We start from the raw sequence: 17,881 nt of genomic DNA, 5'->3' as shown, positions 1-17,881 counted from the left end.
ATATATATATCAAGTGGCGCGGTAGCGAAACATGCAAGTTTGAGTAGCAGACGGTGCATGGCTACCGCGACACTATATACGCTCAAATTCGTATTTTGAATTTTCGAAATGGTAAAAAAATTATTTAACATCATCATATATGTAGTAGTGTGATGTTATTCGGCTTTTCTGATGCTAAACTATGACTTGAAAAAAAAATCCCGACCAGAAAAGCTTTTTTAATTGTTTTATCACATATACGTTCTTGAAAAGTGCTGATTTCATTGCAAGAATTTTTACGTTCAGACCAAAAAGTTCCGACTCTTAAGTTAGCCGCGGACGAGCTTTAGTAGTATATATCGAGCTAGTGTTCAGTTCGATGTGCAGTTAGTCGCGCTGAGAGTATTTACTTTATTTATATCATTATATATATATATATATATATATATATATATATATATGTGGGTGTGTATATTATGATAATAATAAATTCAAGGTACTGAAACAATCAATATATCAGATCTCATCTCATCTCATCTCATCTCAGAAAAATATACAATAATTTCAATGATAAGCGTCACATCGATAAATTTTCTTGATTCCCTGGTCATTGTTAAACACACACAGTGACGCTGTAGTAGCATTTCTTGATGCCCTAGTCACAGTAGGCTGTGGACGCGCAGTACGTTGCGAAGTTCATGTGGTCGTTACGACCGAGTCGTATCGACACCGGTGTCAAAATCAACACAATCATGTAATTCGTTGCCAAGACTGTGATAGGCGAATAACTACGGAACACCCTGATTATATTGTCAGGTTACAATTACTTGAATCAACAACAAAATCTTATACACTACAAAAAATTGTAGATGACAATATAGAAGATTGGATCACTTCTACAATTGATTGCGGTAATGGCTGTAAACGGAAAATAATAGAAAAGACTGATATAACTGTGAGCAATAGTATAATTCTAGTACAATTAGAACTATTTTCTGTGACCGAATATGGTACCCATGAAGTCAATACTGTCAATGTTCAACCCAATAATGCTATTAATAAAATAGTTGGTCTTAAGATTAATGAAATACCACAATCAAAAATAAAAATAGGGAAAAGAATGTATAAGGCTATTAGTGGTATATTTTATCATGGCACAACAACTTCTAGCGGGCATTATACTAATACGCTCCGTCAAGGAAATCAATGGATAAAAGTGGATAATGAAAACGTTCAGAAAAGACCTTGGCCAAGATGTGCTAAAGATTTTTACATTTTGATCTTAGAACAAATCCCTTAAGAAATCGTAAGGAAAGAATTTTATATCAGAAAAGTTATGAAATCTATAAAAAAAATACCTTTAAAAATAAGTATAAAGTTATGCAAGTTTAAGGTTATTGTCTCTGAAGGTATACTTAATCAAATATATTAATTAATTTTTGAAAAAAATAATTAATTTTAATTCTTCAACAAATCCGTTAAGAAATTCTAAAGAATGAATTTTTTATCAGAAAAATTATGAAATCTATAAAGAAAACTACCTTTAAAAAAAAAGTATAAAGTTATGCAAGTTTGAGGTTATTGTCTCTGAAGGTAATCATATTTATTTATAATAAGTAATTTTTGGGAAAGAAGAATTTTGATCATACAACCAATCCCCTGAGAAATTCTAAGAAATAAATTTTTATCAGAAAAGTTATGAAATCTGTAAAAAAAACTACCTTTAAAAAAAAGTATAAAGTTATGCAAGTTTGAGGTTATTGTCTCTGAAGGTATTTATAATCAATTATAAAAAATTAATTGCAAATATAAAACGTAATTAATTATAATATTAATTAAAAAAAAATATAACACCTATAAGGCAAGAACGAATTCTGTTTTTTCAATTTAAATAAAGAAATTTTTAATATCATCTTAGGCATGAGAAAGCAGTGAAATCTAAAATTAATGGACAAATTTTAAGATAAATCAAATTAAAATATTTCAGTATATAACAAAATAACTATCACATAATTAATTTTTTATTAAAAAAACTTTCTTCACGAAAAAAACTAAAAAGATTAAAGACAGCAAAAAAATTTTTTTAGTAAATTGTACTTTTCGTTTTTAAACAAAATGATGAAATGCAAGAAATATTTTTTGCACGTATATTTTACGAAAACATATTTTTTTCTATCCCAATTTAAATATCTGGGACACACGGATACACGCATTGTAAAGCTTGTGAGGTGATTAACGTACTTGGATAACAATTAAAGAGAAAACACCGGAATCTGCGAGTTGATTTGTAAGGCCTTGATTCAAGGCGTTTATTATAAATAAGTTTACAGTATTGCATCGTATGTTATATTGTTCTAGGCAATTAATTGCATGCATGCTACCGAATGATTTTAATTAAATTAAGAGGCCAACATGCCATATACTTATCTTTGGTAATCGAGCGCTGCTCTTACTCAGGCATCCGCTGATGCAGGACGACACACAGATTGAGTATATTTAAAGAGAGGACAGTATCTACACGGAAGATTGTTGTTACCAGAAAAACAGGTACTATATGTTAGTACAAGTATTTTCGGTACTCTGTACAAGAAAAATGTGTACTGGTACAGGTATATTTGGTACGGTAGTATACTTTAAAGTACCTTAGTGAGTATAGATAAACCTTATACTTAGTACGTCAAAATCCGATACGTGGTACGGGTTTTTCCTGTACCAGTACAGAAAGTTAGTCGGCCAGTGGGAGCATTCAGAATGTCAGTATATATATACATATATATATATATATATATATACACACTATAACAAAAACTACCTTTAAAAAAAAGTATAAAGTTATGCAAGTTTGAGGTTATTGTCTCTGAAGGTATTTATAATCAATTATAAAAAATTAATTGCAAATATAAAACATAATAATAAACATAACATAAGGCAAGAACGAATTCTGTTTTTTCAATTTAAATAAAGAAATTTTTAATATCATCTTAGGCATGAGAAAGCAGTGAAATCTAAAATTAATAGACAAATTTTAAGATAAATCAAATTAAAATATTTCAGTATATAACAAAATAACTATCACATAATTGATTTTTTATTAAAAAAACTTTCTTCACGAAAAAAACTAAAAAGATTAAAGACAGCAAAAAAATTTTTTAAGTAAATTGTATTTTTCGTTTTTAAACAAAATGATGAAATGCGAAAAATGTTTTTTGCACGTATATTTTATAACTTTCTAAGACCGAAAACCATATTATTTGTATACATTCTGTATGCTAATAATACAGTTTTTGGTCTTAGGAAGTAATGAAATCAACAAAAAAATTCAAGTTTTTCTTTTGTAATTAGTAGTAATTTAATTGAATATAATACAATCATAAAAAATTTATTTCCGAGATAAAAAATGATTGATTATAATATATATTTAAAAAATTATAAATCCCATAAATCGAGAATGAATTCAGTTTTTTCAATTGCAATACAGATATTTTTAATAGCATCTTTGGCATTAGAAAGCAGTGAAATCCAAAATTAATAGACAAATTTGAAGATAAATCAAATTCAAATATTTCAGAATACAACAAAATAATGTATTTTTTAACAAAAAAAATTTCTTTACGAATAACTGAACAGATTAAAGAAAGCAAAACATTTTTTACGTACATTGTATTTCCGTTTTTAAATGAAATGATGAAATGCGAAAAATTTTTTTGCATACATACATTCCGTATACTAATAATACAGTTTTTTGTTCTGAAAAGTAACGAAATCAACAAAAAATTCAAGTTTTTCTTTTGTAACTAGTAGTAATTTAATTGAATATAATTAACCACTGGAATAACACGGTTATATCTAACATTACTCGTGAAGGATAATGAAAACATTATATAAATTTTGAAAAAATGGTCGATTTTAACCAGGGTACGGACTTTTTTTTTGTCCATTTATTTTCCGAATCATTGATTGACTTATGAGCACCATTGAAATGTTATTTAAAACTTCTTTTAAAATTATTATGATTGAGCATAAAAATTATTAATAAACGAATTTATACTAAATGCACACTTAAAGGTACTTTATAAAATTAATAAACTAATTAATGATTAATTGTTATACAAAAAATTATCTATTACTGTTAATATGTAACATCTAGAACTCGAAAATCAGTCCCGGCAAGTTATGTAATACGTACTATATTATTCAATATAATATCCTTCACAAGTAATGTTAGATATAACCGTGCTATTCCAGTGGTTGATTATATTCAATTAAATTACTACTAGTTACAAAAGAAAAACTTGAATTTTTTTGTTGATTTCATTACTTCCTAGAACAAAAAACTGTATTGTTAGTATACGGAATGTATGTATGCAAAAAAATTTTTCGCATTTCATCATTTCATTTAAAAACGGAAATACAATGTACGTAAAAAATGTTTTGCTTTCTTTAATCTGTTCAGTTATTCGTAAAGAAATTTTTTTTGTTAAAAAATACATTATTTTGTTGTATTCTGAAATATTTGAATTTGATTTATCTTCAAATTTGTCTATTAATTTTGGATTTCACTGCTTTCTAACGCCAAAGATGCTATTAAAAATATCTGTATTGCCATTGAAAAAACTGAATTCATTCTCGATTTATGGGATTTATAATTTTTTAAATATATATTATAATCAATCATTTTTTATCTCGGAAATAAATTTTTTATGATTGTATTATATTCAATTAAATTACTACTAATTACAAAAGAAAAACTTGAACTTTTTGTTGATTTCATTACTTCCTAAGACCAAAAACTGTATTATTAGTATACAGAATGTATACAAATAATATGGTTTTCGGTCTTAGAAAGTTATAAAATATACGTGCAAAAAACATTTCTCGCATTTCATCATTTTGTTTAAAAACGAAAAATACAATTTACTTAAAAAATTTTTTTGCTGTCTTTAATCTTTTTAGTTTTTTTCGTGAAGAAAGTTTTTTTAATAAAAAATCAATTATGTGATAGTTATTTTGTTATATACTGAAATATTTTAATTTGATTTATCTTAAAATTTGTCTATTAATTTTAGATTTCACTGCTTTCTCATGCCTAAGATGATATTAAAAATTTCTTTATTTAAATTGAAAAAACAGAATTCGTTCTTGCCTTATGTTATGTTTATTATTATGTTTTATATTTGCAATTAATTTTTTATAATTGATTATAAATACCTTCAGAGACAATAACCTCAAACTTGCATAACTTTATACTTTTTTTTAAAGGTAGTTTTTTTTATAGATTTCATAACTTTTCTGATAAAAACTCATTTCTTAGAATTTCTCAGGGGATTGGTTGTATGATCAAAATTCTTCTCTTCCAAAAATTACTTATTATAATTGAATATGATTACCTTCAGAGACAATAACCTCAAACTTGCATAACTTTATACTTTTTTTTAAAGGTAGTTTTTTTTGTATGTATATATATATATATATATATGTATATATACTGACATTCTGAATGCTCCCACTGGCCGACTAACTTTCTGTACTGGTACAGGAAAAACCCGTACCACGTATCGGATTTTGACGTACTAAGTATAAGGTTTATCTATACTCACTAAGGTACTTTAAAGTATACTACCGTACCAAATATACCTGTACCAGTACACATTTTTCTTGTACAGAGTACCGAAAATACTTGTACTAACATATAGTACCTGTTTTTCTGGTAACAACAATCTTCCGTGTAGATACTGTCCTCTCTTTAAATATACTCAATCTGTGTGTCGTCCTGCATCAGCGGATGCCTGAGTAAGAGCAGCGCTCGATTACCAAAGATAAGTATATGGCATATTGGCCTCTTAATTTAATTAAAATCATTCGGTAGCATGCATGCAATTAATTGCCTAGAACAATATAACATACGATGTAATACTGTAAACTTATTTATAATAAACGCCTTGAATCAAGGCCTTACAAATCAACTTGCAGATTCCGGTGTTTTCTCTTTAATTGTTATCCAAGTACGTTAATCACCTCACAAGCTTTACAATGCGTGTATCCGTGTGTCCCAGATATTTAAATTGGGATAGAAAAAAATATGTTTTCGTCAACGTACAACGAATGCTATTTTTATGAATTTTTACTAATTTTTCAAGTTATCATAATCGAACATTCGTAGTGTTTTGTTTTCTGATATTAAAATCAGTATGTACTCTTATGAATCCAAGTTACCAAGCATACTCACTGATTCATTCTGAGATGGCCGGACACAATGATTTTTTCACGTCATATTGCAAGGACTTGTAAGTGTATTGGGAATTTTATAAGACACAGTATTTTTAATGTGCATAATGCAAATTTTTAGAAGTGGTAGATCCAATTTTTAAAAATGAACGGCAGGAAACTTTCTGGTGACATGAGAAAAAGAGGCATCTCATTTTTAGAACATTACTGCTATATTTACTACCGGAGCAAAAAGCCTTGAAAGTTTTTTTAATTTTACTTTCCAAAAAATCAAAGTATAAAATCAGATACTATGTTCTTAAACATCAACTCAACACGTTACCTACCATTAAACATTTTTTTCATTTATTTAAAAAATCTATTTCCATTGTTTGGAGCGATAAAGTGGCATTATGAGGAAAAATATACTATGCAGTGAAGTTAAATACTTCTTAGTTTTACAAATTTTCTGTTTCTCGTTTGGTATTTTCCGCTGAATGCAAGCAATTTTCACGCATCAAAGCATAAACATGAAGCTGTAAAAAACGAAGTATCGCTTCAGGATCTACAACTTTTGTATTCATCATTTGTCGCCAAATATTGATTTTTTTTTTTTTTTTTTTTTTTTTTGAGAAAGGTAAAACAACATTTTTTGCTTTTATTGTACCGTTTTTCCGTTGAATATCATTTGCAGCGAGCTTTGCAGTCTCATAAAACTCTGACCTTTTTTCAATGCACATCGGAAATAGAATACTGTGATTGAATTATTTACAATAATTAAATAGATATAACCACGAAACCCTTGACTTATTTCTTCACATTCCAAAACAATATCTTGACTTCTATCAGATATCTCTGTTATGTTCAACTATAACTAAAATAAAAAGTTTAAAAAAAAAAAAGAAAATAGTTTTCACAATTTGTTTTCAAAAGCTTACACGTAAGCACTTACAAAACAAGGAGCGCAACGAAACTTTATTGACCGTGACAAATATGTTTTCACAGCTTCATCTCTGTTGTAACTACTAGAAAACATACTCATGACAAGTTTGATACTAAAAAGTCTTTTATTATTTGTAAATAAAAAGATGACAACACAAAGACCCTGAACGGTATGGTCCTGCGAGCAACAACTACTTCAATGGTAACGACGAAACTTTGGCCACTAACTGCACGTAGGCGTACGCATACAATGCCATGGTTTAATGAAACCTTTGCTATTCAAAATAACATCCCTACAATAACTTGCTCGGGCTGCACGAACAGAAACACCTTGAAATGCCATCAAGTAGAAGGAAAAAAGGGGCTAAAACTAGTTTTGCATTGCGCGCAGGGGAACAAAAGTTGTCGCGTAAGATGATAGAGCACGAAAATATTTCGCGTCATCCTGTGCCGGTATTGCTGTTACTATGGAGTAGCGTCATATGTACGAGCGCGACGGCAAGAGATTTGATAAGGAATAAGCAGCTCTGCCGAGATTTCCCTGAGCGCACCCAAACAAAAGTTCGGCCGGGTAAAGGAGGAAAGTAGCACGCGCAAAAGTGGCGTCGGCGGTGCAGCGGGAGAGAAACTACTTTGCGGAATTCAATTTAAATTTGTTGGGGACGACGGAGAACACGACTATCTGCGAGAAAAACGTGCGAGGAATCGTGGGGGCAGGGAAGGGGTCGAGTGCGACATGAAAAGACGCTCGCATGCTTGCAAGCTTGCACTAAGTTAATTGGGACTTCGATGGATTTGACTTTTTTGAGCTGGTTAAGAAACTTTGCTCACGTTATAGTGATGATGTTATTTAAATGGCGTGAATCAACTGGTTATTGGTTATTAGCTAATTACATTACTATGGGATACAGAACATTTTTTTTGCACTTTTTTTGGACGGCGGTTATCACGTGTTGGGTTTTTTGCCGTGGGCACCAAATACAGAAATTTTTCATGATGTCATACTTAATAATTAATAGTACAGTATAAACTACATTATATGCATATTCATCAACTAAATTTAAATTATTTGTAATTTTTACTTATCACGCTAACATTCTCAACAATTGAAGTAGTAAAATAAAAGCTTATTTCATTAAAAAAGAGTGATGGTTACAATTGAAAAAAATTGATAAGATATTTTTATTCAGAAAAATGCAAAAAAAAAAAAAAGAACGAAACATTATTTTCTCGTTTGGATGGTCAAACGTAACGATCTATATTTAGAGCAACAATACTGTATATTATTTTAGTTTTATTTTTTCTGTACCACAGTTTCGAGCTTTTTTTACTTCATGGATGCGTGTAACAAAAACTTTAATCAAGTTTTGAACTAAACTGAGTATTTTTTTTCTAAAAAAGTGCTGATTTTTTTACAAAAGAGTACACACGTGATTGCAGTTTTGTTTTACTACTTGCAGGCCGTCAAGCCCATCGATTTTACCATACGCATGAAGGATTACAAAAAAAAGAAAAAAAAAGTGGGTTTCGAGAAAGATTTTTCTCAAGTTTTTCTATAAACTAAGCATTAACTTGATAAAGCTATTTTTATTTTTGTTCTATTTAAGTACAAGGTACCAACGTTCATCCTAATTTCTGATCCATGATTATTTTTTTATCTTATGGTTTTTATTTTTCAAACTTTATAGCCAAAAGGTTTACAAAAAAAGTAAAAGACGTCTCAAAAAAGTACGTAGGAAATCTTGAGAATTTCTTTATTGTTGACAAAAAATTAATTTGACATAAAATAAGACTTTTTTGCGAAATCCCTTGTACATACAGGTATGAAATAAAAACCGAGATAAAAAAAACAGCAGGAATAAAAAAAGCCTTTTTTTCAATTGATTCTCCAGTGCACGCCGTGCCTGTGTTACCCGTTTTGAATAATGAAGAAAAATAGCTGCATATAATATTGTAAAATATAAGAATACTCCCGAGAAACTTGGCAAAAAAAAAATTGGAAAGACGAATAATGCAGTAGCTGCAATCGCAGATCCCCAACGATAGTGCACGCAAAGACAGGCATGGACACGAAAGCTACCTGAATAGCCTCTTATTTACATAGCGCTAAGAACTCGAAGGAAAAGAGCGAGAGAGTCATACTTGTGCGCACGAAAAGTACGGCACTCTGCTCCCAACAGACCCGAGCTAAGCATAGAGGTAGCGGCAACGCAACCATTAAATGTACGTACAAGTATGTCTGTGTGTGTGTGTGTTTGTGTGTGAGAGAGAATATATATATATATATGTGTGTGTGGGGGGGGGGGTGTATATCCACTCATATCGTCTTATGCTGGTAGACTGATGTTGGAACAGAATTGAAATTATTTGCATACTCTTATACACCACACTCCTCGCACGCATCGAATAGAGTGGCCGTGGGTTAGCGCCAATGTAGGGAGGAGGTGCTCGGGGAAGGACATCGCACACTGTGCATAACGTATAGACTCGATTATCTAGCCTCGGACGTTTGTTCTATTGTCGCTGTGGCGGCTCACTTTCGCGGTCTTATCTTTTATTTGTTCACCAAGAGCACCGAGGACTGTCATTGTGAATGACGACGAATCGATAAACACAGTGCAAAATGTAGCTTAATAATTTTAAGGATTAAATGCAATCGCGGCCTGTACGTTTTGAAAGCTTTCTCGTACGAAAAAAAATAGTAGTTGTACGTTGGTAAGACAGTGTAAATTAAAGATAACGGTTAAGGAAGTTCACTCGTACCCAACCTTTTTGACGCATATCAGCTGTCTATGTAACCTGTATGACTACATATACAGATATAACATGACGTATTAACAGTAACTGTCAAAGGAAAATTATTTTATTTACTAATTTATTGCTCATTCTATAAGCCATGAATGAAGATGAAACTATAGCTACGTAATTAGCAAGTTTTTAGCTATTTTCAAAAAAATTTCCAATCAAATCTCGACGTCGATTATCCAGATATTGCAGCTTATGTATCAGAACAGTACTGATTTTCCGTGATTTTCATAAGACTGCACGTTAAAAGTACAAAAATAAAATTATAAGTATCTCACTTTATAAGCTATAAAGGGACTTGAAATTTGAATCAAAGGTTTTTCATACACTAATTCACCTCCGTTTAAAGTGTTATCAATATATTGACATTAATTTTCTTAGCGAGTGAACTTCCTTAAGGAATATTTTATTTATATTATATTTATTTTATTTTTTATGTGACATTGACAAAAAAATTTCACGTCTAATAACAACATTTAATCAAAAATTTCTAACGTAATCAAAACATCTACGTTGACTTGCTTCAGTTATCAGAAATGTATACATTTATAATATTATTTGTTAAAAAAAAGAATCAATCTTCATGAGACAAGGGAGACCGTAATTTATTTTCTACATCATTAAATCATACATTGGCAAACAAACGAATCACTACGTGACCTAAAACGTCTTTGTTTATTTTCTGGATGAGTCAACTAAATAAATAAACAAGCCAGTTTAGCATTCCGTGATGCAAGGCGTCCTCATCCATTCGAAAATTTATATTGAACGTGACTAGATAAAACATCCGATAGGAATCATCCTAAAACTCTTTTAAAACACTTATCCAAATTAGCAGTCCAAAAAGAAGAGCTAAAAAAATTTGTTGCTGATATCAACGAAGAATAGCATGAGTTTTTCTTCGTAATGTCAGTACCAGATGGCTGTAATCGCTACCTTGTACTGTTAAATTGGAAACTTCTTTATTAGTGATTTAGGAAACAACTGTCCCACTCATATCCTTAATACGTTGATAAATAAAACCACGGATACATTTAAAATCTATTTAAATTTGTCAGCCATTTTCTGTGTACCTATAACACCAAAAAATACAAGTCATAATAAATATTGTGTGTTGCAACATCTTTGAGCGATAATGCATATCAGTACTTGTTAGAATGCATTAATGTCATTTTATTTCATTGTATAAAAAATATAAGCGTAAAGGCATGTGAATTGTAGTAATAGATAACGATGTGCCGGACAAAACGGAAATATCTTTATCAGGATCAAAATATCAAAAGACCGCTGAAAGCACTCTTCCGGGATGAAAATGCAACAGATACTAGCGCAACTTGACAAAGATAGTCAGTTCTCTGAAATACGCCGTGCTGTGCCGAGCACCCTTATTACAAACAAATGGTTCATTGAGCATTAATGTTTTTCGTAAATTTTTAGCACTTCTAGTTTGTTGTATTGTTTTAACTAAAATGGATACGGACGAGCGTTGGGATAACGTAAATGTTTTAACCAATAGTGGTGAGTTTTTTTTTATAAACAGTGCTACGAGCCTTCAAAACTTCACTTAATTACAACTTATCCATGGGAATAATTTTAAAATACTTGAATACTCGTAGATGGTGATTTGGAAATAAATAATAGTATACACGATGCTGATGGGAGTAAGGCGTTTGGCATAAAAAGCTATATACCGAAAAGGCCGAGTCAAAAATATCTGAGACCCATCTACATCGCCAGTGGCATAGCTGCCTTTATTATAATAGTCATCATCATCATCATAACTGTCAGCGTGACAGGTTCCAGTAAGTTTTTTTTTTTTAACATTAGTGGAAAAGTAATAGTTTGAACTTTTTTATGGACAATTGGGAATTAAGACAATGTGACGTAGAAGCATGACTTTTCTACGAATAATAATAAGTCACCTGCATGCTCGGCCTTAGCATTTTAAGCTTATATATGCATCAAGTAAGAAAATTCTGTTGTTCAACAAAAATATTGTTAACTTTGTTAACCAATAAGTGTTCTTACAACACAGTGACTCTTTCTCTTTGTTTTTACTTTGGACGCAAAAAAGAAAGTTGATCATTATTTTCATTGAATAATTTTTTTCTTCAGGGTACGCTCAAGTATACTTGTTCCTGGTGTTCATGCTTTACGCATCCTAAGTATGGTTTTCATTGACACTATGTATTATCCGCGGTACGATACTATGGTTAATTAATAAGCAGTGTTGCTTCATAAGTTCGTTTTAGGTTAATTTACAACTCAGAGCCGCGAAGGGCACGACTGTATTTTTTATTGTATGAAACACAACGCCACTGACTTAAAACTATTTTGAACTTGCAAGTTATAGATGATAACAAAAATAATCTTAAAAGTATTTTAAGTAGATAATTATACAAATTTTTATTTCAGACAGAGGTAAAGGCACTGATTCATCTGGCCTTTTACCCCATGGCCTTATATTGCACAATAACGACAGCTTTTGGTCATACGATATAAAAAATGACAAGGCAGCTTTTTTATTCAATGTGGCTTCTATAAACTACTTTGATGTTTTCTCAAGAAAAATGATTATTTTAAGCGCAACTGATGCATCAAAAATCATTTCTCTTTCCCATAAAAACTCAAACCCAATACAAAAAAATACAAGTTTTATTTTTGAAGAAAGGAGAATTAAGCCACAAGGCATAGCGATAGATTTTATAACTGGAAATATTTATGTGGTTGATGAAATCTCAGAGCTCGTAGTCGTTATAAATCCACAATCTAAAAATTACAATATTCTCTTATCTGATCTCAAGAAACCTCGTGAAATCGTATTGGATCCAGTTCAAGGTCTCATGTTCATCTGTCAAGTTTCCGACTCAGTAACTGTCAAACTGTTTATCTCATTAGTTGATACTTTTTTTTCTATTCTTACTTGTGTAATTTATTTTCAGATACTCAAAGGTAATATGGATGGTACCTCGCTGAAGAAGATTGTTCAGAATAGCGAGATCTCGGCTATTACCTTAGACCGCAAAACCAGACGTGTATACTGGGTTCAAGACTTTATCAGCATTGAAAGCTCAGATTACGAAGGTAACGATCGCAAGCTCTTCTTCGCTGACTCAGTGGTGATAGTTAGTCTTGCTATCCTTGACAACCAGTTCTTTTGGCTGTGGCCAAATTACGGGCATATCAACGCTACTTTGTGGTCGTGCCAACTTCACAACGACACTTGTGAGGAGCACGTCATGCACAAGCTTGATTCTTTTCATAACGCTAAGCACATAAAACCAAGCATGGACCAGAATGAGGATTCTCCAAATCTTTGCAAAGTGAATAATGGGGGTTGCGAGCATCTTTGCTTGACCACCAGAGATGGTGGTCGAAGTTGTGCCTGCAAGCTCGGCTGGCAGCTAAATCCTGACCGTAAAACTTGTCGTCTAGTCACTGATTTTATTATCTATGTGGTAGACGATTTGATCAGAGGACGAATTGTGGACAATACAAAAACAGCCCTTGTTGATGTCTTCTGGCCTACGCTATACAGCGTAGAAAGTGTAAAAACCAAAGGAACCATAGACTTTGATTACGATCTGACCAACGACAATTTTTATTTCAGTGACGACATGCAGATCTGTCAAATCAAACTAAGAAGTCAAAGTAACCAGACAGTTTTGATGCAGAACGAGTTGTTTTACACAATTGAGGATCTTGCTTATGATTGGCTCACGGGAAATATGTATTACTCTCTCCGCTCAAAGCTGCACAGCAGACGCCACTATTTAATGATGTTTAACGTTGATCGTGGGAGTGAGCACAAAAAGGTTATAGCAAACTTTCTATACGATAGCGTATTTGGACTACAAGCTTGTCCTTATGCTCTTGCTCTTTATCCAACCAAGGGATTCCTTTTCTATACAGCGGGAGAAGACACTCAGAGATCTATACAACGGATGACTATGAATGGCACGAAGTTAACACAGATATTCCAAATACCTTACGTCCATGAGCATAGACTAATCACATTAGACTACGAGAAGGACAAGGTGTACTGGATTTACAGCACTGAGGATTCTTTCACGAAAGTCAAATATGCAGATTTCGATGGTAACAATGAGAAAATTATTGTTATTGATTCAATGAGAATGGCGAGGACTATTTCTGTGCACCACCAGTGGCTTTACGTAACCAACGACTCGAGCATATGGAGAGTCCATAAAGAAACTGGTCTAGGTCTTGTTAGGATTATACCCACGTACGAAGATGATAGAGGGAAAATTGTTGGCGCAAGAATAATTAGTTCATCCGTTCAGGCTACTGGTCTCGAGAATAATCCTTGCGCCATTAATAACGGAGGCTGCGAAAGATTCTGTTTTGCTGCTCCGAAAAAGACTTGTGATTAGTGAACAAAGGACATTAGGGATTGTTATGATGTCTACAGATCATCATTCTTTATATTTAGCAGTGATTTTTCATAATATTGTTGTGCACTGTACATAATAATAATATCATATATAGTACTGAAAACAGTTAAAACTTTTTAAATAAGAAACGCGCTACAAAATTTAATAACTTTAAAACTGGTTTTCCGTACATATAACGCATAAATTGTTTGAGAGACTTAAATTTTTGTAATACTTTATTTTTTAGAAACATATTATGTACGCACATTCCAATCAACTTTTTGTATCTACCCATTTGTGTAAGCTCACGTACCGAAAACGTAGAATCCATATCGATTTCTGTAAAAAAAGTGAGAAACTATTGTACGCACGATCAACTAATAATAAAATATCCACGTGACAAATGGATACTTTTCTTTTTATCGACAGTAACGATCGATTGATTGATTTTTTTTTATGATTTCAATTTCATTATTTACTGATCAGAATAAATGGAATTGTTCATTATCTACGAGCATATCTGAAGTGATTCCACTCGTACTACAGTCATAAAATTTAATTTACTAAAAAAAAGCATTGTATCTTCTAGAAAAAATTACATTTGGAATTACTGTATTGTAAGTCTTTTCTGTATTTTGAATAAGATCCATCGTCATTTACAGTACAGTGGATCTGTTAATAGTAGGTGCTTGGACACGCTGGAATAACATATTTTGATATTATAATTAACAAAAATAAAGAATTATAAAGAATATAAGATGTAGGTAAGAAAAGTACAGAGTATAGCCATGGCATGACGTGCTGCCAGGCTGGCCAGTACGAGAGTACTCACTTTCATCGAATCTTAAGATATTTCAAAACAACTACGTACTCTGATGCGATCCTCAAATACGCCCGAGATGACAAATGGTTATTTTCATACCTTGTGGCACACGTCTCCTGCAGAGCAAGCCCCTTTCTCGAGGGACGAAGTTAATGAACGAGTATTTGTTTGTATTTAAATCAACATTAAAATCACTAACAAGAATTAAACAGACTATAATTTAATGTATTATTTCTATTAGTTTATATTTGTAATTTTCTAGAATTTGATAGTATTGATCATCCCTGAATGAAGATCTATATCAACTCAATTAAATAGATAAATGACTTTTACTCGATGATTGATCTTCACTTTGTTCGTTGTAAAACATTATAGCTGTTTTAATAATACAGTACCTTCTTGAGACATGTGTGTGAAACAATCCGAAATGGTACTAACGTTTTATAACGAATGAAGTGAAGATCGACTATTGGCCAAGTTATTTATTCATTAATTAGCTATAGCTAAAAAAAATACCTCTATTATATTTATTATGCATGCAAAATTTACTTCTTTCATCAATGTTATGTAAGACAATGCCAAATTTGGTTCACGATTATCCGCTCGCAAAAAATCTTGTAAATGCATGATCTAAGTTTAAAAGAAGTATTTCAAAGAACACCGCAGGTGGCAACTGACAGTTGCGCATCTGGATGCTTGCGAATCCAAATGCATCAAACGTAATAAGAACGAACGATACCTCACGTTAAAACGTCATTTCCTACTTCCCACTTCAACACGACGGATTTGAGAAAAATCGAAAAAAATGTTTATTGCAGAGCATAGAATGTCGAGCGCTGAATCTGTCATTTCCATCAAGGGTATAAAAAAGAGGGGAAAAAAGAGAGAATAGCGCAAATCGATCAAAGCAAAAAATTCATGATCAACTCGTGTACATTCAAGTGTCGCAAGACCACGCGGGATTCGTGTTTTGTGGAAAGTCAAGCGGTAGGAGTGCTTACATACATCCGGTCGTAGATTGCAACCGCATGTAGCACACAAATATTCAAGAGCCAATCTGAAAGAGCCATCGGAAGTTTTGCAGGCGCCGGGAAATGAAAATCCAATCCACCATGCGTTTATCCAGATAGATAAACTCGATATTCCATCATCGAGCGATAAAAGCTCACCGGCCGCGCCACCGGCGACACCATACATTGTAGGTGTGGGGCAGTATTTCAGTCCACCCTCGTGGCCATAATCGTGACCTCTGCCGACTCTGTGATTTGCAACTCATGACAAATGAATCTTTGCGTTGCGTATACATTATACGTACCCCTGCCTTCACTGGCAAGCGCACCAAATACGGGTAATAAAGTTTCCGTAACCCCTCCACCTGATTTCAACACGTGAAACTTTACGTTCGAATCGTTTCCCTTCGAAGCACAAACCTGCATGATTTTGGCATAACAGTATGCAGGTAAACGAGACCGTCGTCTGAGCCAACCATGCATTTAAGGCTGCAGGGTTGAAAATTATACCTATATCTATTGAGACGAGCAACGAATAAATATAATAATTCACGTATCGTCAGGCTCTCCTCTCTCTCTTTTGTTATACGTGAAATTATAGCAGATGTAAAGTTTAGTCGCGAACAGTAATGCTAATTCTATGTAATTTATTTTATCATGTCATTGATACCATAAATTTAACGTCCACACACAGAAATATACACACACGCACACACAGAGAAAGAGAGAGAGAGAGAGAGGGTCATCTGAAACATTTGATAGTTTGTGCTGCTTTCAACAAGTGCTGTAGGTTCTCATACATGGGTAATAAAAAAAAACTTAAATTCAACTATTGGTAAAAAGTGGAATTAGAAGAACAATATAATAAAAAATAAATAATAACAGAGAAACATCGACAACGTTCTTGCTTTTTTTGGAAGGGACAAATTTTTGATTTTAACGTATTATTCAGTTATATTCATTAACTGTCTAGACAAGTTTGCCAATAATAGCGTTATAGATCACTGCACTGCAACTCCAGCTTACTATATTTGGAACATTAAGAATTGATTGAAAATTATTCCTGTTATTTCAGTTCAAGTAGCCCAATTTTGTAACCGTTACAGAATCAATGGTTGTGACTTATTAACAATACACCATAAAAATAGAGGCAGTTTCTGTACTATCGGAGGTGGCCCTGGTTGAGTACGCCCTAGTTGCGAAGAAAATTTTTTCTACAACACAGTAAACGTCCAAAGATACGCCAAAACAACTAAAGACTTAATTCCCAATAGTTATGTTCTGGGTGTAGAATTACAGGCTCTGAGAAAAAAATAGATTTACTCGCTCTTGTAAAATTAAAATTCTGACGAATTAAATGAAAATCAAAGTTTGGCCTTTCTTTATAATATATATTATATACGTCACATCAGCTATACTCTAACCTATTACCGCCCGAGTAAATTACTAAACATTGAGGAAAGATACGCGGAATTGTAATTCGTTACGAATTTTGAGTATTTATTTTGAGAAACTGACTTAAACAATTCATTAGCCTGTCGCAGGGGTGAGACATGGAAAAATTTCTGCAATATACTCAACCTCCACAGAATAGAAAAAAAGGTAAAATGCCGCACTTTTCTTGGTAAGTGAAAATTTTGGAGTGGGACGTGAGCCCATACCAGCAATGAGCCAATTCTTTTCGTTCTAAATGAAAGCAATACCTTTTTATGATTTAAATTCTA

General features: G+C 32.3%; 2 protein-coding genes across 4 annotated transcripts in view; one reads left to right on the top strand and one right to left on the bottom strand.

Moving 5' to 3' along the window:
* kek5 (leucine-rich repeat, immunoglobulin-like domain-containing kekkon 5 protein) overlaps positions 1–17,881 on the bottom strand; it is an 884,967-nt gene that overhangs the window by 726,781 nt on the left and 140,305 nt on the right. The gene's annotated exons all lie outside the window — the stretch shown is intronic.
* On the top strand, positions 11,306–14,739 carry LOC106642028 (vitellogenin receptor Yl-like). The gene is made up of 4 exons (XM_014356661.2): positions 11,306–11,448; positions 11,547–11,732; positions 12,346–12,800; positions 12,873–14,739. The coding sequence occupies exons 1-4, from the start codon at positions 11,400–11,402 to the stop codon at positions 14,322–14,324; spliced, it is 2,142 nt and encodes a 713-aa protein (XP_014212147.2). The 5' UTR covers positions 11,306–11,399; the 3' UTR covers positions 14,325–14,739.

Source organism: Copidosoma floridanum, unplaced genomic scaffold, assembly GCF_036245765.1.
Source record: "Copidosoma floridanum isolate Cflo_tuat_1 unplaced genomic scaffold, Cflo_Japanese_pri ptg000030l, whole genome shotgun sequence".
Lineage (NCBI taxonomy): Eukaryota > Metazoa > Arthropoda > Insecta > Hymenoptera > Encyrtidae > Copidosoma > Copidosoma floridanum.
This window is presented reverse-complemented; position numbering and strand designations above follow the sequence as displayed.

What these genes read in the sequence shown, in the direction of transcription:
- LOC106642028 (XM_014356661.2), top strand. Translation starts at nt 11,400, where the DNA reads ATGGATACGGACGAGCGTTGGGATAACGTAAATGTTTTAACCAATAGT. An exon ending in AAATGTTTTAACCAATAGTG is followed by an intron (nt 11,449 to 11,546) that starts GTGAGTTTTTTT and finishes GAATACTCGTAG; the next exon opens with ATGGTGATTTGGAAATAAAT. An exon ending in TCTGTCAAGTTTCCGACTCA is followed by an intron (nt 12,801 to 12,872) that starts GTAACTGTCAAA and finishes ATTTATTTTCAG; the next exon opens with ATACTCAAAGGTAATATGGA.